The 26,031-nt window shown below is 34.7% G+C and overlaps 1 protein-coding gene across 2 annotated transcripts in view; it reads right to left on the bottom strand.

Moving 5' to 3' along the window:
* IPO8 (importin 8) overlaps positions 1 to 26,031 on the bottom strand; it is a 164,565-nt gene that overhangs the window by 114,070 nt on the left and 24,464 nt on the right. The window contains exons 2-5 of one of the 2 annotated variants that reach the window (XM_043968290.1): positions 21,441 to 21,522; positions 8,589 to 8,745; positions 5,165 to 5,323; positions 4,111 to 4,267 (exon numbers count right to left, since the gene is read on the bottom strand). In XM_043968290.1, the coding sequence (XP_043824225.1) occupies positions 4,111 to 4,267; positions 5,165 to 5,323; positions 8,589 to 8,745; positions 21,441 to 21,522 (555 nt within the window). Of the gene's footprint in view, positions 1 to 4,110; positions 4,268 to 5,164; positions 5,324 to 8,588; positions 8,765 to 21,440; positions 21,523 to 26,031 lie in introns of those variants that run through there. The other variant, XM_043968291.1, reaches the window with a different exon arrangement.

Genomic DNA, 26,031 nt, shown 5'->3' with positions numbered 1-26,031 from the left:
TTTATGGGATGCAGCCAAAATAGTACTTAAGGGAAATTTTCTCTATAAATGCTTACATCAAAAACAAACAAACAAACAAATAAACAAACAAACAAAAATCCCCAGAGAAAGAGCAGATCAAATAATTGGGCATGCAACTAAAAAAGGCTAGAAAAAAGAACAAATTTTAAATCTCCAATTTAAATACCAAATTAGAAATGCTGAAGCTCAAAGAAGAGATTAATAAAATTGAAAGCAAGAAAACTATTGAACTAATAAATAAAATTAAGAGCTGGGTTTTTATGAAAAAAAAATAAATCTTTGGTTAATTTGATTTTAAAAAAGAAGAAAATCAAATTACCAGTATCAAAAATGAAAAGGGTATGGGGACAGCTAGGTGGCACAGTGGATAAAGCACTGGCCCTGGATTTAGGAGGATCTGAGTTCAAATCTGGCCTCAGACACTTGACACATACTAGCTGTGTGACCCTGGGCAAGTCACTTAACCCTCATTGCCCCACCCCCCCAAAAATTAAAAGGGTGAATTCAACACCAATGAAGAGGAAATTAAAGCAACGATCAGAAGCTCTTTTGCTCAACTACATGCCAATCAATCTGATACTCTAAGTGAAATAGATGAATAGTTACAAAAATATAATTTGTCCAGATTAACAGAAGAGGAAATAAAATACTTAATTCCATTTTAGAAAAGGAAACTGAACAAGCCATCAATGAACTCCCTAGGTAAAAAATTTCCAGGGTCAGATGGATTTACAACTGAATTCTACCAAACATTTTTAAATGCTTTTTTCTCGGTAAATATTCCTTTGTTTAAAGTTTTGAGTTCCAAATTTTATCCCTCCTTCCCTTCCTCCACTCTCTTCCTGAAGTGGTCAACAATCAAATATAGATGATACATGTACAATTATGTAAAACATTTCCATATTAGTAATTTTGTATAAGAAAACTTGAATAAAGGAAAAAAAAATAAAAGAAAGTGAAAAATAGCACGCTTCAGTCTGTGTTTAATCAATATCAGTTCTTTCTTTGTAGGTTCTACCAAACATTTAAAGAACAATTAATTCTAATACTATATAAACTATTTGGAAAAATAGTTCGCAAAGGAATCCTACCAAATTCCTTTTATGACACAAATATGGTTCTAATATAAACCAGGAAAAGCCAACACAGAGATATAGACCAATTTCCCTAATTAAGATTGATGCAAATTTTTTTTTTTTTTGGTGAGGCAATTGGGGTTAAGTGACTTGCCTAGGGTCACACAGCTAGTAAGTGTAAAGTGTCTGAGGCCAGATTTGAACTCAGGTCCTCCTAAATACAGGGCCAGTGCTCTATCCACTGCACCACCTAGCTGCCTCGATGCAAAAATTTTTAATGAAATATTAGCAAAAAGAATACAGCAAATTATCACCAAGATAATATACTATATTTAGGTGAGAACCAGCACAGCTGGCTCAATATTAGGAAAACTACCAGTTTAATTCACCATATCTAACGAAACCAACAGAAATTGTATAATAATCCCAATAGATGCTGAAAAGGCTTTTGACAAAATACAGCACCCATTCTTATTTAAAACACTAGAGAGCACAAGAATAAATGGAGCTTTTCTTAAAATGTTAAGTAGTGTCCACCTAAAACCATTAACAAGCATTATTTGTAATGTGGATAAGCCTTCCCAATAAAATCAGGGGTGAAACAAGGATATTCATTATTACAGCTATTATTTAATACTGTACTATAAATGTTAGCTTTAGCGATAAAAGAAGAAAAAGAAATTGAAGGAACTAGAATAGGAAATAAGGAAATAAAACAATTACTCTTTGCAGATGATATGATTAGAGTCCTAGAAAATCAACTAAAATTGAAATACTTGAAATAATAAACAACTTTAGCAAAGTTGCAGCTATAAAATAAACCCACATAAATCATCAACATTTCTATATATTACCAACAAAGTCCAGGAACAAGAGATAGAAATAAAAATTCCTTTTGAAATAACTCTAGAAAATATAAAATATTTGGGAGTCTGTCAAGAGAAAGTCAGAAACTACCAACACATTTACAAAATACTTTTCATAAAAATAAAGATAGATCTAAACAACTGGAAAAATATCAATCACTCATTGGCAGGCCAAGCCAATAAAATTAAAATGACAATTCTACCTAAATTAATTTACTTATTCAGTGCCATACCAATCAAATTTGCCCCAAAAAATTAATACAGCTAGAAAAAAAATCATAACAAAATTCATCTGAAAGAACCAAAGGTCAAGGATATCAAGGGAATTCATGAAAAAAATGCAAAGGAAAGTGGTCTATCCATACCAGATCTAAAAATATATTATAAAGCAGCAATCATCAAAACTTTTTGGTACTGGTTAAGAAACAGAGTGTTGGATCAGTGGAATAAATTAGGTAAACAAGACACTATAATAAAAACCCAAACACTCTAGCTTCTGGGTTAAGAACTCACTATCTGACAAAAACCACTGGGAAAACTAGAAAATATTATGGCAGAATCTAGGCATAGACCAACATTTCACAGCAGATACTAAGATACGGTCAAAATGGGTACATGATTTAGACATAAAGGTAGAAACCATAAGAAAATTAGGAGAGCAAGGAATAGTTTGCCTGTCAGATCTATGGAGAAGAGAAGAATTATGACCAAACAAGAGATAGAGAACATTATGAAATACAAAATGGATTACATTAAATGAAAAGATTTTGCACAAACAAAACGAAGAGCAACTAAGATTCAAAAGAAAACAGAAAATGGGAAACCATTTGTACAGCAAGTGTTTCAGATGAAGGCCTCATTTCTCAAATATATAGTGAACTGATTTGAATTTATAAGAATACAAGTCATTCCCCAATGGTCAAAGGATATGATCAGGCAGTTTTCAGAGAAAGAAATTAGAGCTATCTATAGTCATATGATAAAAATGCTCTTAAACACTATTGATTAGAAAAATGCAGATTAAAACAACTCTGAGGTACTATCTCACCTATCACATTGGCTAATATGACAAAAAAGGAAAATGTTAAATTTTGAAGATGTGGGGAAATTGGAATACTAATTCACTGTTGGAGGAGTTGTGAACTGATCCAACCATTCTGGAGAGCAATTTGAAACTATGCCTAAAGGACTATAAAACTATGCATACCCTTTGATCCAGCAATACGACTACTAGGTCTGTATCCCAAAGAGATCATAAAAAAGGGAAAAGGACCCACAAGTACAAAAATACTTAAAGGAGCTCTTTTTGTGGTGGCAAAGAATTGGAAATTGAGGGGATATACATCAATTGAGGAAGGGCTGAACAAGCTGTGGTATATGGATATAGGAATACTACTGTGCTGTAAGAAATGATAAACAGGCAGATTTCAGAAAAACCTGGAAAGTCTTACATGAACTGATGTTGAGTAAAGTGAGCACAACCAAAACATCATACACAGTAACAGCAACAATGTGTAACAATCAACCAATAGCCTTAGCTCTTCTCAGCAAAACAATAATCCAAGACAATTCTAAAAGACTCTATCAAAAATGCTATCCACATCCAGAGAAAGAACCATGGAGTCTGAATGCAGATTGAAGCACACTATTTTCACTGGTTTTTGTTTTTTCATGTTTTTTTTTCCTTTTGTTCTGTTTCTTCTTTCAGACATGACTAATGTGAAAATATATTTAACATTATTGAACATGTATAACCTAATATCAGATTGCTTACCATCTTGAGTAAGCAGGAGAGGTGAAAATTTGGAACTCAAAAAAATTATTAAAATGAATGCTAAAAACTATCTTTACATGTGATTGGAAAAAATAAAATACTATTTACAAAAAAATATATATCCATGCATGCAGGATGCCTGGGCCAAGTGACTTGAATTCAACTAGGTAATCTCATCCTGGGTATCAATACTCTATTAATCATTAGATTTATCAGCGTATTCTATCCCCAATAGACTGTAAGTTTCTAAATTTTGCATTTTCCGCAAAGGCTAGCAGAGTGCTTTGTAAACATTAGGGCTTAATAATTAGTACAAAGTCAAGGTAAGCACTTAATAAACACTTGAATTTAATCTTGTGAATTAGAGCCCTACCTGAACAAGTGCATAGAAAATTTTCAAAATCTGCTTCTGAAGTAGTACAGAGTAATGGGATGGGTCAGGAAGAAGTTGGATAATTTGCTGTTGAATTCGAGGCAAAAATACTTGCATTGCTGCTATAAGAGGTTCTCTTTCTTCTGATTTCTTGTATCTACATGAATACAAAAAGGAATGAAAAATGCCAGAAATTTTAAACAGAATCTAAGATAAGTATAATGCTTTTATTAAATAAAAGGAAAAGAGAAAAATAATGCCCTAACATCTCTACATATTTTCTAAGAACATCAACATGAATTGTTCATAACAACCTTTCCTTTTTTGTAAAGATAATTCAGTTGATACTCAAAAGTCTTATTCTTTTCTCTCCTTGATTCTTGAGGTGCTAGGTAAATAAGACAACTGGACCTAGAGTCAGGAAATACCTGAGTTCAAACTCTACCTCAGACTCTTTATTAGCTATGTGACACTAGGCAAATCACTTACTCTCTGTCTGCCTCAAGTTCCTCATCTGTAAAATGGGGATAATAATAATACCTCTTTTACAGAATTATTATGAGGATAAAATGAGATGTTTGTAAAGTGCTTTGCCAACCTTAAAGCACCATATAAATGCTAGCTATTGTTGTTGTAGTAGTTGTTATTGTTGTTGAAAGTAAGAATATTTTAAGTAAAACGTCATTAAAAGCATTCAGTCATTTAAACTTAGTGCTTTAGAGTCCAGACATTCCCTCAGAATTTTCTCAAATGGAAGTTGTGCATACTAATGAAATCATAAATCTAATCTCTATCTCTATCCCCCTCTATTCTTTTTTTTCCTCTATTCTTATAAAAAGCCTCAAGGAAAAAATGTTATCCATCCTGACTAGATAGAAAATGTCTTTTTATTTTATTTTGCATCTAAAAAAATTAGAATGGTTCATTTACAAAGGAATGAACTTATCTAAGAGACAAATGATAAAACCCAACTTGCTAATCACCCTTATTCAATATTCTTTAAACATCAATTGAACATACCCCTGTAATCTTCTAGTGAGAAATCTTCACTTACTCATATGTCTTCACAAGCTGATATAGACATAATAAGCTGCCAAGCCAGCTCCCACTGCTTTGAGATTGTAAGTAATAGCCTATCTTGTCTACCACCGCAGTCCAGTGACCAGGAAAATCATGCTTAATGATGGCACGGAGACACATTGTTAATTGGACCCTAGGAGGTAAAATAACAAAAACAACCATAAAAAATACACCACCATATATTTAGTTATATTTGTCATATTTCAGATATGTCTATTGTTTTACCAAAAAGACAGCATCCAAGTTCCCACATACTCATTTTCTAAGGTGTAAATCTGCAGTAAAAACAGGAATACTTTAAGACAGCCTCAATAACATGACTTCCTGAAAATGAGCACCATATATAGGAAGTAGTTTCCAAGGAAAAAACATTTTACACTATCTCTCCGTCCTATGAATTTGACAATGCATTAACGCATAAAAATTCTAACAAATAATATTAGCTACTACATGGAGTAATAATAAAATACCACCTAAGCAACGGTAGGTCATTTTCCCACTATTTGTGTACCTAAGTATAACATGATATGATTAGAAAGATCAAAGAAACTCAATGAATAGAGCAGTTTGATCTGAACAAATCTAGACTAAGGGAAGTCTAAGAAATAGTTCAAATAACAAAAATCAACATATGTTAGGACTTCTTATCACCGAGAAACAATAGACCTGTCCTACTTAGGTAATACACACAGGAATGCTCTATTATGTTGCACCCTGAAAAGTTGTAGCAAGAAAGTTACAAGTTTTTTTGGCTCAAATATGGAAAATAAGTATTTTGGCAATTCCTAAAGAAGTAGAAGAAAAAGGCAAGTCTTAAAAGGTCTGAGAGTAAGGGAATAGATAAGGCAGCTCACTCAAATAAAACTATAAACAACTTTATAATTATCTAAAATTGAAATGAAAAAGTCAATAATCATTTTCTTTTTTTCTTGAGGAGAAAAATGTGAGGGGCAGTATAAAAGGAGTAATGGGGTGAAAAAAAGATTTCTCCTCTATAAGTAATCAGTATTGATCAAATATATCTTAGATGCTTACCTTTGAAAGAAAGGCATACTTATATAAAATAGTGGCTGAGAGTAGCTAGTAGCTTGATTATATATCCCTTAGTGTCACCAACTCTAGGAATGTTTCTAAAATATTCTTCAAAATTAATAATAGCTAACATTACGTAACTCATTTATCTGTGAGGCAGGTGCTATTATTATCCCCATGTTACAGATGGGGAAACTAAGGCTAAGAGGTTTAGCAACTTGCCTGAGGTCATAAAACTAATAAGTATCAGAGATGCAATTCAAGCTCAGTCTTTCTAACTCTAGCATTCTATCCACATTATACCATCTAACTGCCTTGAAAGGGGAATATGGTATTATTAGGGGGGGCAAAAATCACGGGATTTGGAGTTGGAGACCAGGATTTGAATCCCAAGTCTTACTTTTTGCTTATGTGACCTCATGTAGGTAGCTTAACCTTTTTGGGTCACAGTTTCCTCCTCATCTGTAAAATTAGAACGCTGAGGGAGGGAGGTACATACTAAGGTCCCTTCCATCTGAAAATTATGCTATTCTGGAAATGGATTAAAATATATTTTTTCAAGAGGCAGTTGGGGGCACACTGGAAAGAGTACCAGGCCTAGAGGCAAGACTCATCTTCCTGAGTTTAAATCTAGCTGTTTAAGTGAGTAAATCACTTAAACCTGTTTGCCTCAGTTTCCTCATTTATAAAATAAGCTGGAGAAGAAAATGGCAAACCACTCCAGTATTCTTGCCAAGAAAACCCCAAATGGGGACATAAAGAGTCAGAGTTAGACATAACTGAAACAACCCAACAACAACAAAAACAGAAAAGTTTGAGGGGGTAACAGATCAATGATATAAAAGAACTAAACTCCTACTTAAGTGGCAAAGGCAACCCTCCCCCCAAACAACATTATAGTATCTACTCACTTATTCCCATCCTATCTCTCATCAAATCAGTTACATTTATTGATTTATGTTCAGATTTTTTTATTACGGCTATTACTTTCTCCATGCTGCCAGTATACATATATATGTGTGTGTGTGTGTGTGTGTATACACACACACACACACACACACACACACACACACACACACACACTAAAGTCATATCACTTTCCTCTTCTTCCCACCATGTTGAAGGTTGGGTGTATGAGATGTATGAGACCATGGACTCTATACTACAATAAAGGTAAAGAATTCATGGCACTTAAGGCAGCAGTCTACCACTACCTAATTTATAAAGTTTTTCTCTCCTTCCTATCCTCCTTTCTATTATCCTATTCTTATTTCTTCCTTTGTTCCTTTTCTCTAATTATACTTCATTTACAACAGAAGGCAATGTTTTGTACCTAGAAGTAACACTCAGGATTAAGGTAAAGTCTTAGTTCTAGAGAGTTTACAACAGTTTTTGTATGATACTATCTCTGATTTCTTTGTCTTCTCCATTCTACTCCCAGCAAAAAATTGGAAATCTCAACATCTTATAAGGTCCAATCAGACTCATTAGTACCCTCTGCAATCTGGAGGGTAGAGTCATAAACTCCATTTAAGGAGAGAAGGCAGGACAGACACGCCCTCAAATATATCATTTCCCACCCAGTTGTACTCCTTTTGGAATTTTTCACCATGTCCCCAGGCCTGGTCCTTCTCCCCCCTCTCATTTTTCAGCTTTATTTTGCATGTCTTCCCATATTAGATTACAAACAGGTATTTCTTTGTTTTTTATCATTTGTGTCCCCAGCACTTGGCACAGTACCTGGCATATAACTGGCAGTGAAAAAATATTCACTGGCTGTTTAACTATCCCTAATTCCCTTGGTATTCTTACTTCTCCAAGAGAAACCTAGTCTTACATATTACTGAATTATCCATCCAAAGGAATGGAAATTGAACTCATAACAAATGAAGGATATATATAATATATACACACATATATAAAAATACACACACACACACACACACAAACACACACACATATATATGGGTTAGATGACAGGTAGAGTGCCTTAGGAATAAATTTCCCTGTAATGGAGAAGATAAAAGAAAAAAGTAAGGTAAAAATAGAATGGTACAAAGGTAAATGAGATCAACTAAAGCAAAATAAATTATACATATTTGGAGTTCCCACAATTTCATTTAATCAAGAAGGCCTTTCGTCTTAACTCTCTTAATGAGAAAAAAAGATAAATAAGATACAATAAACACAAAGATAGAGGATTACCTGATATAAGAAAGCAATTAATAAAGAAAGAATGAGTTCATATTCATTGCATTGTTCCTTTTGAAAACCAAAAATCATAATCTTTATAACTGGCTCTTTCCCCTATAAAAACCAAATATTTTATGCCTCTTATTGATATATAAATAAATAGTATAATGTACCTCACTAAATCTGGAGACCGAATTATTCCTTCCACAATGTTATCTCGAATCTGCTGGCGATCATTTTCATGAATGTTGAATGGAAATATTGCTTCTCCAGGTGGGGGTTCTCGATCTGGCCAGTACTGCGTCACCATGTTCTTCAGGTAAATGGCAGCTGGGTTACAGAAAAAATCCTAACATAGCACCACGGAAAGGATGGATTTAATTCAGCTTTACAAAGTGTGCTAAACATGCCATTATGTGCTAAACATGAAGCACAATGAAGATGGCAGGGAATATTGTTCTAAGCAACCAACCAACAGATGGGAAAATATATAAAAACTGAAGACTTTTCTTTTAACAATTAAGGTACATTTTAGTTTAAAAGCATTTTTTTCAATCATGACTAAGATTTTCAATGACCAAAAAAAAAAATCCCTATTAATATATTAAAAATGTTTGCCTTAGACAGAACTGAATTTTCATTTTCCTAGATAGGTGTGGTCATTTTTCTTTATATTATTTAAATAAATCTTTAAAATAAATACAAGTAAATTTTTATTATTCTAATTCCCACTTAACAAATCTCTAGTAAGTATTAACTTTCAAATATTTCAAGAAAATAACAGAAAAAGAAACATTTTAATAGAAATGCCTTGCAAAAATTAAAGGCTTTTTTATACCTTTTAAATCTTCTATAGCCATTCAGTGTTTAATAAAAAGAAATTTTAAAGCATCTTTTAAGTAAAAGGCTTAATAATATTGTAACAACTGAAGTCTAGTATTCTTTAGGTAGACTGTGAAACCATCTTAGTCTTTAAAGAGTTTAATAAGTAAATATTAAAAGACATTTTAAATACATAATTCTGTTTATGGGATAATTTCTATACTTTATGGGAATACACTGATGACACGAGTAGTAAAACCATCACCATTTCCTAACCCACAGTTTAGCCATGAAATTTTCTTACTAATATTAACCTCCTATAATATTCTATTGATTTATATAGACTTAGCATAGGTTTATATGACTCTTCCATTCCTGTTGACCTTACCACTGAGAAAGTCTGGTCCACCTATGAATTCAATTTGTTTTGACAGAAACACAAATAAAAAAACCATTTTATTAAAATGACCATATGGGAAGTGGATAAAGTATCTCCTTTTACCCCAGCATGGTTCTATGTCATTCAAAGTTGTATTATATAAGATATCATACAGGCTAACATGGCAAACAATATGTCAGCCTATTTGTATGATGCAAGGAATCAACTGGCCTTCTAAAGTGAATCCAGGCAAAAACCAAAAATTCCACTACAGTCTTATTTTTTATAATTAATCATCTTGCCCTTGTAATAACTGAGAGTCAAAAAGCAAAACCCATGAACAAATACTTTTATATGGTTTACGGTACTGGTTCTCAAAGGGTATTGTTGCACACTAGTGCAAATATATGAGTCTCCCATACATAGTATGACACTTCAGGAAAAAAACTTGAGAATCACTGTTCTATAGTATAATACAATCAGCAAATACAAAAGGCATAGTGGGGGCAGCTAGGTGGTGCAGTGGATAGAGCACCAGCCCTGGAGTCAGAAGTACCTGAGTTCAAATCTGGCCTCAGACACTTAACACTTACTAGCTGTGTGACCCTGGGCAAGTCATTTAACCCCAATTGCCTCACTAAAAAGAAAAAACAAACTAACAAAAACAAAAACAAAAGGCATAGTGACTAGTAAATGATTAAGTAAATTTCCAATAAATAACTTTTCAAATCTCATCTCTTACACATAATGGTCACACAACTTTGGGGCAAGTGACTAACACTTCCAGTGGTTCAGGCAATTTTCTAAAAATTAAAGTGCTAACACTTTCTCAAAGAGCTAGTCTGCACTGTGAGGGGTTTCCTTAAACAAAAGTTCTCTACACCTATAAAATTGCAGGTCCTATTTAAAAATGAACTCAATTTAATACTAAGAGAGGAATTTGTTTATTGTAGCTATTGCTGATTCTAAATAAGAATAATATAAATTGCCACCATAAATAATTGAAAATCCACCAATCATTTAAAAATTTTCATTCCATCCAAATGTCCATATTTCTTTAAACTTTTACCAGACACACTAGTGAGTTACAAAAAAAAATAATATCCACTTGTCAGGAATCATTCAGGAATGGGGTGAGAACTGTTCCACATCAGTGAATTTTTATATCTCAAATAAAGAAATCTTATCAATTTCAGAGTTCCCTCAATGTAGATAGCAACCCATCCATGCCACTATGTGCAACTCTTAACCTTGTCTCCACATAAGTTCACCATGAAGGTCACTTCCAATATACTGGAGGCCTTCCTGGCTTTCTTTTGATATCCTGAAAATACTAGAGGAACACTAGCTGGTGACCTGTCATCCTATGACCTTACCATATGACCAGGCTGTCATCTTTCTAATGCCATTCTCTGGTTGTATGCTGCATCTTGTTCAACCCATCATGTATTTTTTCACTACTCTGTATGTGATATTCATCTTAAATTTTAATCACTTAACTAACAAGGATTTACTATTGTGAGTGAGATTTTCCCCGTCCTTTAGTTATAAGAGATTTACTATAGTTTTAAGTGCTTTAATTAAAATAATATTCAATATATTAACAAAAAATAATTGTGATTCATATAGATTGCATAAGGTTAGTAGGTCAAGTCCTTTTTCCATGTTTTTCAATTTTCCTATGACATAGTGTAGTAGATCTTGTGATATCCACCCTAGGAAATGTCACAGGGTCTGTAGGTGGTCAGTAATACTGTTCACGCCGCTTTACACTGGCCTACTGTTCATGCCACTTTATACTGGCCTAACAATGATCCACCCTATTGATATCATAGTGCTGATCCCTTGTTATTACTCAAGACTATGTCCTAATTTTAGATAATGCCCCCCCCCAGGGTATATAAACCTATGTAGTTTGTACTTCTGGGTCTTTCAGGCCCAAAGCCTGGATGACCGGTTTTGTTGAGGGACTGGCCCTCTCTCAATAAACCCATTTGCTTCAGCCTGGAAACTTTGTTATTTTCATTCTTCCGTCGGACTTAAAATTTTTTCCGCGACACTACGTGCCAGGCACTGAGGATACAAAGACAAAAATTAAACTGTCCTTGCCCTTTAAGGTGCTTACATTCTATTAGAATGCAAACATATACATAAATAAGTAAATAGTAAATTTTTAAGAGAGGAGAATTCATAGCTGGGGTGGAAGAAGGATAAGGAAAGATACCATATAGATATTAGTTAAGCAAAATATCTAAAGTGACTATTATATTATTCCACGTCTCACTGACACACAGCAATGCCAGTAGAATGCTGATATTAAAAAGATAAGCCTTGGGGCAGCTAGATGGTGCAGTGGTTAAAGCGTTGGCCCTGGATTCAGGAGTACCTGAGTTCAAATCTGGCCTCAGACACTTGACACTTACTAGCTGTGTGACCCTGGGCAAGTCGCTTAACCCCCATTGCCTCACTAAAAAAAAAAAAAAGATAAGCCTTTACACATGACACAGTAGTAAATGACCATAGTAACCTAGTGTTTGATAAATCCCAAAACCTGAGCCTCTGGGATAAGAACTCATTATTTGACAGAAACTGCTGGAAAAATTAAAAAACAGGGCACAAGCCAGGTGTAGACCAACATCTCACACTGTAAACCAAGGATAAGGTCAAAATGAGTATATGATTGAGACATACAGATTGATACTATAAATAAATTAGAAGAGCAAGAAATAGTCTATCTGTCAGATCTATGGATATCTAAGGGAAGAATTCATGACCAAACAAGAGGTAGAGGACATTATAAGATTATATGATATGATATAAAATTGAAAATTTTGATTATATTAAAATAAAAAGAGTAACCAAGATTATAAGGAAAGCAGAAAACTGGGAAACAATCTTTACAGCATCTCTGAAAAAAGCCTCATTTCTCAAATAAATAGAGAACTAAGTCAAATTTATAAGACAAGTCATTCCCCAATTGACAAATAGTCAAAGGATATGAATAGGGAGTTTTGCGATGAAGAAATCAAAGCTAATTATAGTCATATAAAGAGCTCTAAATCACTACTGATTAAAGAAATGCAAATAAAAACAAGTCTCATACCTGTCACATTGGCTAATATGACAAAAAAGGGAAATGATAAATGTTGGAAAGGATGTGGGAAAATTGGAATACTAATGCACCGCTGGTAGAGTTTTGAACTGATCCAACCATTCTGGAGAGCAATTTGGAACTACGCCCAAAGGGCTATAAAATTGTGCATACGCTTTGACCCAGCGATACCACTACCAGATCTGTATCCCAAAGAGATCATATAAAAGGGGAAAGGATCCACATGTACAAAAATATTTAGAGCAGCCTTTTTCGTGGTGGCAAAATATTTGAAATTGAGGGGATGCCCATCAACTGGGGAATGGGAAAACAGGCTATGGTATATGACTGCAATGGAATACTATTGTGCAATAAGAAATGATGAAGAGGCTGGTTTCAGAAAAAACTAGAAAGACTTACATGAACTGATGCAAAGTAAAATGAGCAGAACCAGGAAAATATTATACACAGTAATGGCAATATTGTATGATGATCAAGTATGAATAACTTAGCTATTCTCAAGCAACAGAATGATCCAAGACAGCTACAATGGACTCATGATGGAAAATACGATCCACATCCAGATAAAGAATTGATGGACTCAGAATGCAAATTGAAGCATATTATTTTCACTTTATTTTTTTTATGTTTTTTTTTCCTTTTGGTCTATTTCTTATTTCACAACTGTGACTAATATGGAAATATCTCTTACAAGATTGCATATATGCAATCTGTATCAAATTACTCTCCATTTTAGGAAGAGGGGAGGGAGGAAGAAAAATGTGGGACTCAAAATCTTATAAAGATTTGTAAAGCTGTCTGTCTGTCTCTCTCTCTCTATATATATATATACATGTGTGTATGTATGTGTGTGTATATATATATATATATAATTGGGGGAAATAAAATACTATTAAATTTTTAAAAATTTTTTAAATTAAAAAAAACATTCTTTCATACAAAGTTTGGGATGATTAAAGGAGCTTTGCAATTTACTGTAGGCAATCAGCCTAATTCTCAGCTTAATTCCAGGACCAATTTGCCTGTCTGTCCCAAACATGCACACTAACGGACAAGTTCTATAGTTTATCCAATTCATGTCTTAATTTAGGCAACAGACATTCTTCATCTGTTTGGTCATTTCTGTGTGATTAGTCAAATCAAAAATTCAGGTCATTGTAGTTCTCTTCTCTCCAATATTCCAGAGCTTGATAAAAACAGCACAATGTCATCTACAAACAGGAACACCCAAAAGACCTCACCATCCACAGAGAAACCATTCATCAATTTAGACTCTGCATTGATTTTCCTATCACAATAAATACCTTTAACAATCATATGCTTGCTGTTTTCTACCTCACCTAATGTTTATGAACACTGGGTGATTGTTTGGTAAGGTTATTTTTGTTGTTATATCTTTCAAGAAATAATGAATTATTCTTGATTACATATGGATAGGAGACAACTTGTTGAAAAAGTCTTCGAAAAAAGTTTGATTATGAAAAAAAGCATTTAATTCAGTAGAGCAAAACACCATCCTTTTCAACAATGAACAAGAAACACAATGGAAATCTTATATTATTTACATTTTTCAATCATCTGTGAAATGGTTTTTTTAAAAATAAGTTTTATTGATGACTTTTTTTTTGGGGGGGGGTGAGGCAATTGGGGTTAAGTGACTTGCCCAGGGTCACACAGCTAGTGTCAAGGGTCTGAGGCCAGATTTGAACTCAGGTCCTCCTGAATCCAGGGCCAGTGCTCTATCCACTGCGCCACCTAGCTGCCCCCTCATCTGTGAAATGTTAAAGGTATAGTCCACTGTTGAATACTGCTTGAAAAAGTTCTTGATTGATTCACTCATATAGGATGTCCCCAATGCATATATAAGTGAAAAACTGAATGGAGACTGTACGTTGATATGAAAGTAAGTATATATCAGTAATTATTGATGTTTTCTCAATCTTTTTTTTTCCCTAGGTATAAGGTCAGAGATTTTTTCCCATAAATTTGGTATCTTTAACCTCCTTTAGATACCCTGCAAATACCTCAGTACCTTTATAACTGTATTTCTTTTACAGACATGATGCAATCTGATTGCTTTTTCCATTTTTGTTCTCATTTGTGTTTCTGATAAGTACATATGGTACATGACGTTTAGGGTCGACGTACGGTGGTTTCACTGTCCATTGTAAAAGGTTTATTCTGGGGGGTGGCTAGGTGGCGCAGTGGATAAAGTGCCTGAGTTCAAATTCGACCTCAGACACTTGACACTTACTAGCTGTGTGACCTTGGGCAAGTCACTTAGTCCTCACTACCCCACCAAAAAAAAAAAAGTTTATTCTGCTATATTTACGTATCTTTTCTGTCTTCTATTTTTCATCTTTTCATTTTCAACTTTAAATGCTCTTGGGATAAATTTAAGTACCTGGGTCTCTTGTCAAATTTTCATTAAACTGGCTTTACCCTCCACTGCTTCCCTTTGCTCTGAGATGATGATAATCACAATCACCCATCATCCTTAATATTCTACATACAAACTGCCTTTGGTGGCCATCTCTCTCCACCTGGGAAATAAGTAGTTTATTTAACAACTTAAGCAATTTCTAGGCTCTTTTGGTCTTCTTGTTGTGGCAATAGATTTCTAGCAATTAAATAGTATAAAATTATTGTTGATGTAATTTCTTATGTCCATTTCCCACTACTGATTACTGAAATCTAACATGGGCCCTCTCCTTAGCAAACTCTTTACACCCTCCCTAAACTATCTCACTGACCACAGCAACCTTTTACAAACCTTTACATCCCTCTTTGAATCTTCAATAGTTCCCCTCCCCCCAATCCTATTTGCTGAAAACTCCGAGGCCACTGACAACAGCTTCCTCTTCAACCCTGTTCTCAATTATTCTCAAATTCACTGCAGTCTCACAAAGAGGTGGCCCTTCTCCTTCCTAAGGCAAATGCCTCTACAAGCACAAGTAGTCTCACTCTAATGAATGTACCCTCTATCACCACTACTCTCTCACTTATCTTCTATCTCCCTGCCTACTAGCTGTTTTCCTGTTATCTACATGTCTCCCCCATTTTCAAAAAACACTCACTTAATCCATCCTCTCTCTCCTCCCTTTGGTGACTAAACTCTGTGAGAAGGCTGTCTAAAATTGGTGACTTCACTTCCTTTCTTCTCACTCTCTTCCTAACTCTCTCAAATCTGGCTTCTGACCTCATCATTTAACTAGAACTGCTCTTTCCAAAGTTACCAATCAATGACCTTTCAAACTGCCAAGTCTTTTCTCAATCTCTGCAGTTTTTTACAATGTCAAATAACCCTTATCTCCAATATGTTCTTCTCTCTGGGTTTTCACAATACCGCTCTCTCTTCCTACCTGAATTTTTCTTCTCAGTCTTCTTTGCTGAATCTTTACCCAGGTAGTACCTGCTAACTGTTGTTTTTCTTTATAGTTATGTAGTCATTATTTGGGGCAACTAAGTGGTTCAGAGGTTGGAACACTGGGCCTGAAGTCATATTCATATTTCTGAGTTCAAACTGGCTTCAGACACTTACTAGCTCTGTGATACTGGAAAAGTCACTTAACCCTGTTTGCCTCAATGTCCTGATCTGTAAAAATGAGCTGGAGAAGGAAATGGCAAACCACCCCAAATAGACTGACAAAGAATCTGACACAACTAAAATGACTGAACAACAATATTGTAATCAATCTTGAAAGACTTAGGTCATAGCAATGACTATCCACTATTCTAGACAACTTAGAATGAAACAGACTACCCACCTTCAGATAGATGTTTCAGAATGCATATGAGGAAATAATTTTTTTTTTAGATAAGGGAATGTGGGGATTTGTTTTGCTTGATTATACATTTGGAATGGGTTTTGTTTATGTTTTTGTTTGGCTTTCTTAATTAAGGGAAAGGAAATGTAAAGGAGAAAAGGTGAATCTAAAAATATTTAATTAAATTGTTCTCCTGATTCTGCTGGTGTCACTCTACATCAGTTCATACAAGTCATCCTAGATTTCTATGAATTTTTCAGTTTCATCATTTCTTACTACTATTTACTTATTTAAATGGTTTCAACTATACGCCACATTTTTTTTAGTATTATTACTGTTTTTATTTTTACTAATTCAGCTCTTTGCCCTAACAATAGGTAGTTTCACTGTACAGAGTGTGCTGATTCAGGAACTCCTCTATCAATAATAACTCTTTTCCTGTTTGTCAAAATATAAAATATCATTTGTTCTATTTTATGTCAGGTGCTTATCAATCCTCTTTCTTGAAGAAAATATTTATATGGAAGTAGAAAATGTGAGACTTCTGTGTAGTTTATACGTCTTTTCCTTAACATATTTCTCATCGACCTTACAATAAGTTATCAAGCATCAAAGAGAGAGAACCAGAGAAAACCAGATTAGATAGGAGAGAAAGGGAGAGTGAAAGGCACAGAAAGAGAAAGGGGAGGGACGGGGGAAGAAAAGAGGATTTATTAAATCCTTCTAATGTATCAGATAGTGTTTTGGAGATTTAAAAAAAAAAAAAAACAAGCAAGCAAGATAATACCTATCTCAAGGAGCTTATGATCAGAAGACAACATGATCACTGGGGAAAACAACACACATAGAGGTGCTGGAAAGCTGGGTGAGAGAGGGCCCTGCCCTATCCAGGTGGGAGCAATGAAAAGAAGAAAGATTCTGGAGGGAATGAGGAGGCGAATGAGGTACAGCCATGTACTAGGGTCTTTCCTAAAATGGTGATCCCAAAGAAAAAGCAATCAATAAGAGGAGAAGGGGTCCTGGAAGTAGGTTTCCACAATACAAAATGACAAGATATCCTTTGAAATAATGTTTCTTATAATAAAATCAACTGCTCCAACTTCTTTATCTCCCCTAAGGATGGTATTAGCTTTGCTGTTAGTCATCACTGTATTTAACTGCAACTTCCTTCTCTCTTTTTGTTTCAATTACAGCAAGAATATCAAGACCAATATAATTCAGCTGTTTGAGCACTATGATTATTCATTTAGTCATTGGACAAGATCTAACATTTAGAGAACTAAAAGTCATTTTAAAATCTATAAATAGTCCAAAAACTAAGTTTAACATTATCTTCCTCCCTTTTCTGCAATTCTGTCACTGTCACTGCAACAGTGGACAGTGCTACATAAGGGCCACTTTGTGTTTTTCTTCATTACATGGGGTGCTGTGGCCAAAAAATTCACTGTCAACTGGCCAGTATACTAGTAATGATTCTCTTTATACTTAACTGACCAAGCTGTCAGAAACTGTACTCAGACTGTTGGCAGGACTAAACTCAAAGCCTCTTCGACATTATAGAACTTGCCAGAATTTATGTTACATCCACTTACATAGCCTTCAAGAACTCAGGGTCTCCATGCCATGATGAGGCATTGGGGTTGGAATTCTCAAAGTTTGGGATTGAAATCTTTATTAAATGCACTGCATATATCTTTGACTTCTTAAGTAGAATATATTAAAGATAATTTAACATATTTCCTTGTTTTTCTTGACAACTTAGTGTAATTATAATGAATGTCAATTACTGTACCCTAATGTAGTGGATTGTTTAGGTATATAGGATAGTCCTAGATGCTCAGTAAAACCTTATTTCTATGCTTTCAGTTATTCTGTGCTTGACAGGTACAATTTTCTATTATGTTCTTTGCTGTCATTAATAAGTATGCTGACAACCTGATTACTACTCCTCATCTTTCTCCTTCTTTCTCTTCTTCACTCTATTTCTTCAGAGTTTTCAGAAATCACTTAACTAAACTGGTTATAATTGTAATCTAAATAAAAGTGAACTCGCAAGGACCTAAAAGGCTGTTCTATAAGTAAACATCATGAAATATATACCATGGATTTTAACGTCTAAGGGTCCTATTATTCTTACTTCCAGTTTTCCATTGTATTCCTGAGAAGGAAAACAGCCAGATAAATAAATTGTTACTGCAGACCAGTTGTGTTCAACTCAAACAGAAACGAATCTCTGCTGGCAGCATGCTGACTTAGAAAACCATTTATAATTATTTAGCTTTTACTTTATTTTTATTTATTTTGTTAATCTGGTTTGGGCAAGCTGCACTTAGGAACTTTGCAGGTCACTTAAAAGCCACGAGTTTATCACCTCTGCTGTAGACTGGCTTTTAGTCTCAGTATTAACAGGCAGTCAAGTAAGCAAAAGGAAGGCAGAAAAAAGGAAGAAATAAAACCCCCAACTCTGGTCCCAAGTTAACAGATTGATAATATAAATGACTGATAATACAAATTACTCAATTTCATTTAAACCTACCCTAACAGAAATTATAATTCTATATACAAGTGTCCTTCCACCTAATACATCCAACCTCAACCTTACACATATTCTCATGAAAGCTTCCTTTGTTGTGATGGAAAGAACAGTAAACTGACTTAAATGAGATTCAAAAACCATTTATCTGCTATTTCAGTCTGTCATCCTATTCTCTTCATATTAATAGAAATAGTTAAATCCTGGTCACCCATACTCTAAGAAGAAGTTGAAGGGTAAACAATCCTAAAAATTACCCCCCATTTGGGTCAAAAAATGTATGGTAAGATTGTAATTAATACTATTTATAAAGCTTACATGCCTTTCAAATATTAAAATTAAATTACTTTAATCTCATTTAATCCAATATTAAATTGTATTCCCTACCCATTCACTAAGTGAATGATGGAAGAGAAATGGATGAAGATGAAAGTAATTTGTTGGTTAGCTATTCAGTAGGTGAAAACTTAAGTGTGATATATTTTGCAGAAAAGTATACCCATAAAAGAGGAAGGCAACCAGGTGGTTCAGCAGATAGAGCACTGGGCTTGGAATCAGGAAGACCTGAACTCAAATCAGAACTAGCTGTGTGACTCTAGGCAAGTCACTTAACCTGTTTGCCTTGGAGGCAGCTAGATGGCTCAGTGAGTAAAGCACTGGGTCTAGAGTCAGGAAGAATCGAGTTCAAATTCAGGCTCAGCCTAGCTGTGTGACCCTGGGCAAGTCACTTAACTTCTGTTTGCCTTAATCCACTAAAAAAGAAAATAGCAAACCACTTCAGTATCTTTGCCAAAAAAAAAAAAAAAAAGCCATGAAAAGTATTAGCGTGGTAGGGTCCGTGGGTCACAAAGAGACACAACTGAACAACAACATGCATTTCTGCTTAGTATTTTCACAGGTTTGCTTCTTTACAAACTAATTCCCCATAATTCTCAAGCTATCCTTTTTGAAATACCACATACTATGTTAAAAGCACAAATAATGTGTTTACCAAAGTACACAAATGTACTTTTGTGCACTTTTTATAACTTTGTTGCCATCATATTTAAAACTTATTTGCATGTGGCAATTAAAAGCAAACATATAAAAGTTTACAACAGTTACAAAGGTACATGATATAATGGAAAGAGCACTGGGATCAGTCTTAAGATCCAAGCATGAGTTACCCCTCCAATACCTACTAGTTCCATTACCCCATATATGATAATCAACTTCTCTGGGCCCCAATTTGCTCATCTGGAAAATAAGAATAATAGTGCTTATATTACCTACCTCACAATTGTGAGGAAAATGCTTTTTTAAAAATATGCAAGTACTATATAAATCAGAATTATACTTATTTCAGATCCTGTGACAAGGGAAAAAAATCTCTTTCTGGTGAGAAAGTTGTAATTAAGCTACAAAAAAATAACTACAAAAATGTCATCCTATAGCAGGAAAAAATGAATAGTAAATTTTTAAAAATGTTTAATTGCTATTTGTCATGCCTACAACCTAATTTTATTAAAGCTTTAAAATTTAAAATAAACTATTTTAAGAACCCCTTTTATTTGTGCAATGCTTAAAATGGATATCACTGAACATAATATATGTTTCAAAAGCCAACTTAAAACAAACTATTCTATCATGTTATCGATAGTTTATATACCTCCATTCTTGGCTTTTGAGATGTATGGAAATAAACCAAGTGCTCTTACAGGCACTAAATTGCATTTCGTCATCAGTTATAAGGTCTCAGCAATCTTAGAGGCAAGTCTCATAAAGTCAGAGGAGTGTTAGTCTTTCATCACCTAATTATGACACATTTGTTACATTACAGATTTTTATTTAAGGACAAGACTTTAATCAATTCCATAAAGCAAAGCCAGATGTGTATAAACACATATGTATATGTGTGTGTGCGTATACATATACATACAATGTAATGTGGAATTATTGCACACACATATATAAATATATATGATACCTTATAGGCATATATAAAATCATCTCATTCTATTCCACGGATCCAACTTAAATTGCCATGAGAAAACATACAATGTGACTGGAAAGAAGAATAAATGAGAGAACGGCTGGAGAAGAGAGTATAGCAGAGGTATAAAGCCACAGAAAATGCAAAAGGGGAGACAGGACTGTTAGGGGGAGATGTAATCATTAGTGACATATTTCTGACACTAACAATATCCTCTTCCTGCCTCAAATTTTGAGTACTGGCTGGTACCTTTCCATATATTCCTCTGAAAAGAAAAGTGAGCTGTTAAGCTAACAGGGATATTTCAGAATTGTTTCTTATTTCCCTAGAAAAAATATAGTTAGAAGTTAAAATGCCATTTTTAGCTCATTTTCACCTGTATAAATACATTTTAGTGATTTGTAAATAGAAAAAAAAACCACATAAAACATAAAACTCACCTGCTTGCCGTACTGGGAATTCAACTTGGTCTGAGACTATAATCTGAAGTAGACTGGGAGCAAAGTTGATAATCTTGTAGGACTGAAATTACAAAAGAAAGATCACATAAAAACATGAAGCAATACAATGAAATAGCTAACAGTTATTGCCCTATTTTCCAATTTTTCTAATATAATTAGAGTATAAGAAAAATTTTTTTAAATATGGGCAGAGGGAATTAGTAGATCATCACATACATGTTTAATTATTGATGCTTTCAATGTGTGATCTCTGTCCCATAATGAAAAAGTTGATACACAATAGCTGATAAAATTGAACCAAATGCAATACTGGTATCCTAAGTGAAATCGGAAGACATAAAGAAGTTGTGATTAAATAGAAAGGTGGTTCAGGTTCTCTGTAGACACAAATAAAGAACTGCTTTCATCAGGCACTCAAAGCACTTCATTCAATCATCTCATCTTGGACTGCTCATGAGGAGCATAAGCTACTGTGAGAACTTTACAAGCCAGAGTTTAACAAATGCAAATATTCACAATGAAAAACTGAGAGTATAAAAATAAAAGTTGCTCTAAGCAACAAACTCTTTTACCACCTTGCTAGGAAAAGAAATGGTAGCAGCCTAGGGCAGCAATGATTTAGAGTAAAAAGCTCACTTACAAAAACATAATGACAGAACAGCTTCACAAAAGAATTATAAAAGCAAACACTGGAGGAGAAAATGATCCCATAAAGTGTTTAACTCAGATTCGACTAAAACACATTATCCAGAGAATAGTGCTAAGGAGGTCTGGACACGACAAAAATGTACAAAATGAAAGGTCACCGTGATCCATTCTTGTTGTCAACTATATTGGGACAGTTCTATTTTGACATTATTTGACACTGTACCACACATACTTTATGAAGTGGAAATTACAATTAAGATCTTTAAGGCAAATGAAACTGACCTATGAAGAAATCCATAATGAAGGCAATAATTTTAAAGGAACTCAGAGATTGAGTCTCAAGAGCTATCGAATAAGGCACTATAAAAAAAAAATAAGTCAAAGATTATAAAAGCTAGACACTTTTGCAAAAACAAAACAGAAAGGTCTATACTGTGACATTCATTTTGATATTTCCTACTCAAATCAATCAGCATTTACTAAATTTACTATGATTTGATGGGTATCAGTAATTGAATTAGCGAATTAAGCAAAACAAGATCAAGTTTAAGTTAGTTACATAAGTTAATGCCTTAAGATAAAAGTTCTATATGTTAGGACAATCTTATGTATTAGTGATATCACCATAGATTACTGAAAAAATATAGATTATAGATATATAAACAAATAAATAAAATCATATGTCTATCTATTATAGAAAAGCACATTACATTTTTTTTTGGTGGGGCAATGGGGGTTAAGTGACTTGCCCAGGGTCACACAGCTAGTATGTGTCAAGTGTCTGAGGCCGGATTTGAACTCATGTCCTCTTGAATCCAGGGCCGGTGCTCTATCCACTGTGGGACCTAGCTGCCCCAAGCACATTACATTTAATCATTAAGTTTGCTGACTGCAGCATCAACATTCCTCTTCCCTATGAATCACTATCATTGCTCCATTGTGACCTTTCCTTTCACTCACCATTCACTCACTCACTTATTTCCTAGGACACCAATGACCAAAATGCCAGATATTTGATTTCCTGTGAAAACCTCTACTGAGGTGGCAGGTGGAATGCCATTACCAGGAAAAACCTGTACTTAATGACTCAAAAGCCTGCTGATAAAGTGTTTAGGATTAATAGACATGAACCTCAACCACTCATAGAATTTTTCCCTGATTCTCAAAATGGGAAAAGAGGTTGTGAATAAATAAGACAACCTCAACTTCTCAAACTCTTTCACTCTTCACATGCAATTTATGACCAAGGCCTATCAATTTTATCTTTCTAACATCTCCCTAATACCCTACTTCTCTACTCTGACACTGCCACCACCCTGGTAAAAGCACTCATCATCTTAACACCTGGTCAAAAGCAGTAGCCTGTAGCTTGGTATCCTTGCCAAAAGTCTCTCTTCATTGAGTCCAATCTCTGACTCAACTGTCAAAGGGATGTTCCCAAAGCACAGGTCTGCCCATGCCATTTCCCCTACTCGATAAACTCCACTGGCTGTCTATCACCTTCCAGGATCAAATATAAATCTGCTGGTGTTGAAAACCCTTCAGAACCTGAACACCAACCCCAACCTCTTCCCTTACCTTTCCAATCTTATTACTACTCACATCCTCCTACTTTTTTTTTTGGGGGGGGGGGGGGGGGCGTGGGACAATGAGGGTTAAGTGATTTGCCCAGGGTCACACAGCTACTAAGTGTCAAGTGTCTGAGGCTGGATTTGAACTCAAGTCCTCCTGAATCCAGGGCTAGTGCTTTATTCACTGCGCCACCTAGCTGCCCCCACATGCTCCTACTTACCCTGAAATCCAGTGAAACTCATAGATTTCATATCCAAAATGCCCTCCATCTTTATCTCTGGCTACCCTGGGGGATTGATTATATTTGGAAATTTAATTGATATAAAACCAATTATATAAAAAATTTTAAGTTTTTTAAATGCCATTATATTCATATACAATAATTTGTTCAATTATTTCTCCCAATCAGCTAAAAGCCCACCCTCTACAGAAAGCCCTTTCCAATTGCCCTTCATTCTAGTATAGTCCCTCTATTGACCATTTCCAATTTATCCCATATAAAGCTTGTTTGTACATAATTGTTTATCTGTTGCCTCCACCATTAATAACATTAATAAGTTAATTAATTAATAATAATTAATAACATTAGCTAGCATTTTTACTGTGTGCCAGGCACCATGCTAAACACTTTACAAACAACAACACTGTGATGCAGGTACCATTATTCTCCCCATTTTACAGTAGAGGAAACTGAGGCAGTGTCTGAGGCTGGATTTGAACTCAAGTCTTCTGGACTCTGGGATCAGTACTCTATCCACTGTGCCTCTGACCTAGCAATACTACTACTATGTCTATATCCCAAAGAGAACAAAGAAAAAGGAAAAGGACCTATATGTGCCAAAATATTTATAGCAGTTCTTTTTGTGGTAGCAAAAATTGGAAATTGAGGAGATGCCCATCAACTGGAGAATAGCTGAACAGGCTTTTATACATGATTGCCATGCAATACTAATGTGCTATATAAGATATGATGAGTAAGATGCTCTTAGAAAAAGCTAGAAAGACTTAGATGAACTGATGCAAAGTGAAATGAAAAGAACCAAGAGAACATTATATACAGTAACAGCAATATTGTATGATGATCAACTGTGAATGGCTTAGCTATTCTCAGCAATACAATGAGCCAAAATAATTCTGAAGTATTTATGATGAAAAATTCTATCTCCAGAGAAAGAACTGATGGAATCTGAATACAGAGCAAAACATTTTTCTTTATTTTTCTTAGATTTTGTTTTTTGTCAATGTTTTCTTTCTCAATATGACTAACATGGAAATGTTTTTGCATGACTTCACATGTATAACCCATATCAAACTGCTTGCTTTCTCAAAGGAAGAGGAGAAAGAGAATTTGGAACTCAGAAATTTTTTTAAATGAATGTTGTTTTTGTTTTGTTTTGCTTTTTGTTTTTTGTTTTTTTGGTGGGGCAATGATGGTTAAGTGACTTGCCCAGGGTCACACAGATAGTAAGGTGTCAAGTGTCTGAGGCTGGATTTGAACTCAGATCCTCCTGAATCCAGGGCTAGTGCTTTATCCACTGTACCACCTAGCTACCCCCCTAAATGAATGTTAAAATTAGTTTTCATATGTAATAAGGGAGAAAATATTTTTTTTTAAATGAGTGGAGATCCCCACCTCAGAAAGAACAAAGGTGGACAGAAAGTTCCAAGGTAGGGACCTATGAGCTCCGCAAGTGGCACAGCATTGCTCAGACAAGAACAGCCCATATATCCACAGGAGGTCTCCCAGGAGTCTATCCTACAGAGAGTCTTGAAGATCCAGTTCTCTGAATCTCAAAGACCCAGGAAGAGCAGGTCAGTGAAAGAACGCAGGGCCCCCAGTTCAGACCTCTTTTCTGAGGTGGGTAACTATGAGTGGTACAACTACATGTCAGATTTTTTTAATGTTAGTTTTGCTGAACAGTTCTTTTTTCTTTATTATTCAGGCATAATGGATATTTATCAGAAGTGGGGATTGATTATATTTGGAAATTTAATTGATATAAAACCAATTATATAAAAAATTTTAAGTTTTTTAAATGCCATTATATTCATATACAATAATTTGTTCAATTATTTCTCCCAATCACTAGGCACATACTTGTTTTTAGCTTTTTGTTATCACAAATAATGCTGCTATGAACTTTGTTGTATGATCATTTCCCTCTGTCAATAACCTCCTTGGGTCATATGGTTCTAACAGTATGTGGAAATTTATTTTGCCTTGGGGACCCTACCTTTAGGCTGAGATTAGAAAGCCTTAGGCCTTCAGGGTCTCTTCCCCCTCCCCCTCAGCTTCAGCTGAGTCAAAAAGCTCCGGGGGCTGTACAAGACACCAGGTCAGACAGCTGGG

Source organism: Dromiciops gliroides, chromosome 5, assembly GCF_019393635.1.
Source record: "Dromiciops gliroides isolate mDroGli1 chromosome 5, mDroGli1.pri, whole genome shotgun sequence".
Lineage (NCBI taxonomy): Eukaryota > Metazoa > Chordata > Mammalia > Microbiotheria > Microbiotheriidae > Dromiciops > Dromiciops gliroides.
This window is presented reverse-complemented; position numbering and strand designations above follow the sequence as displayed.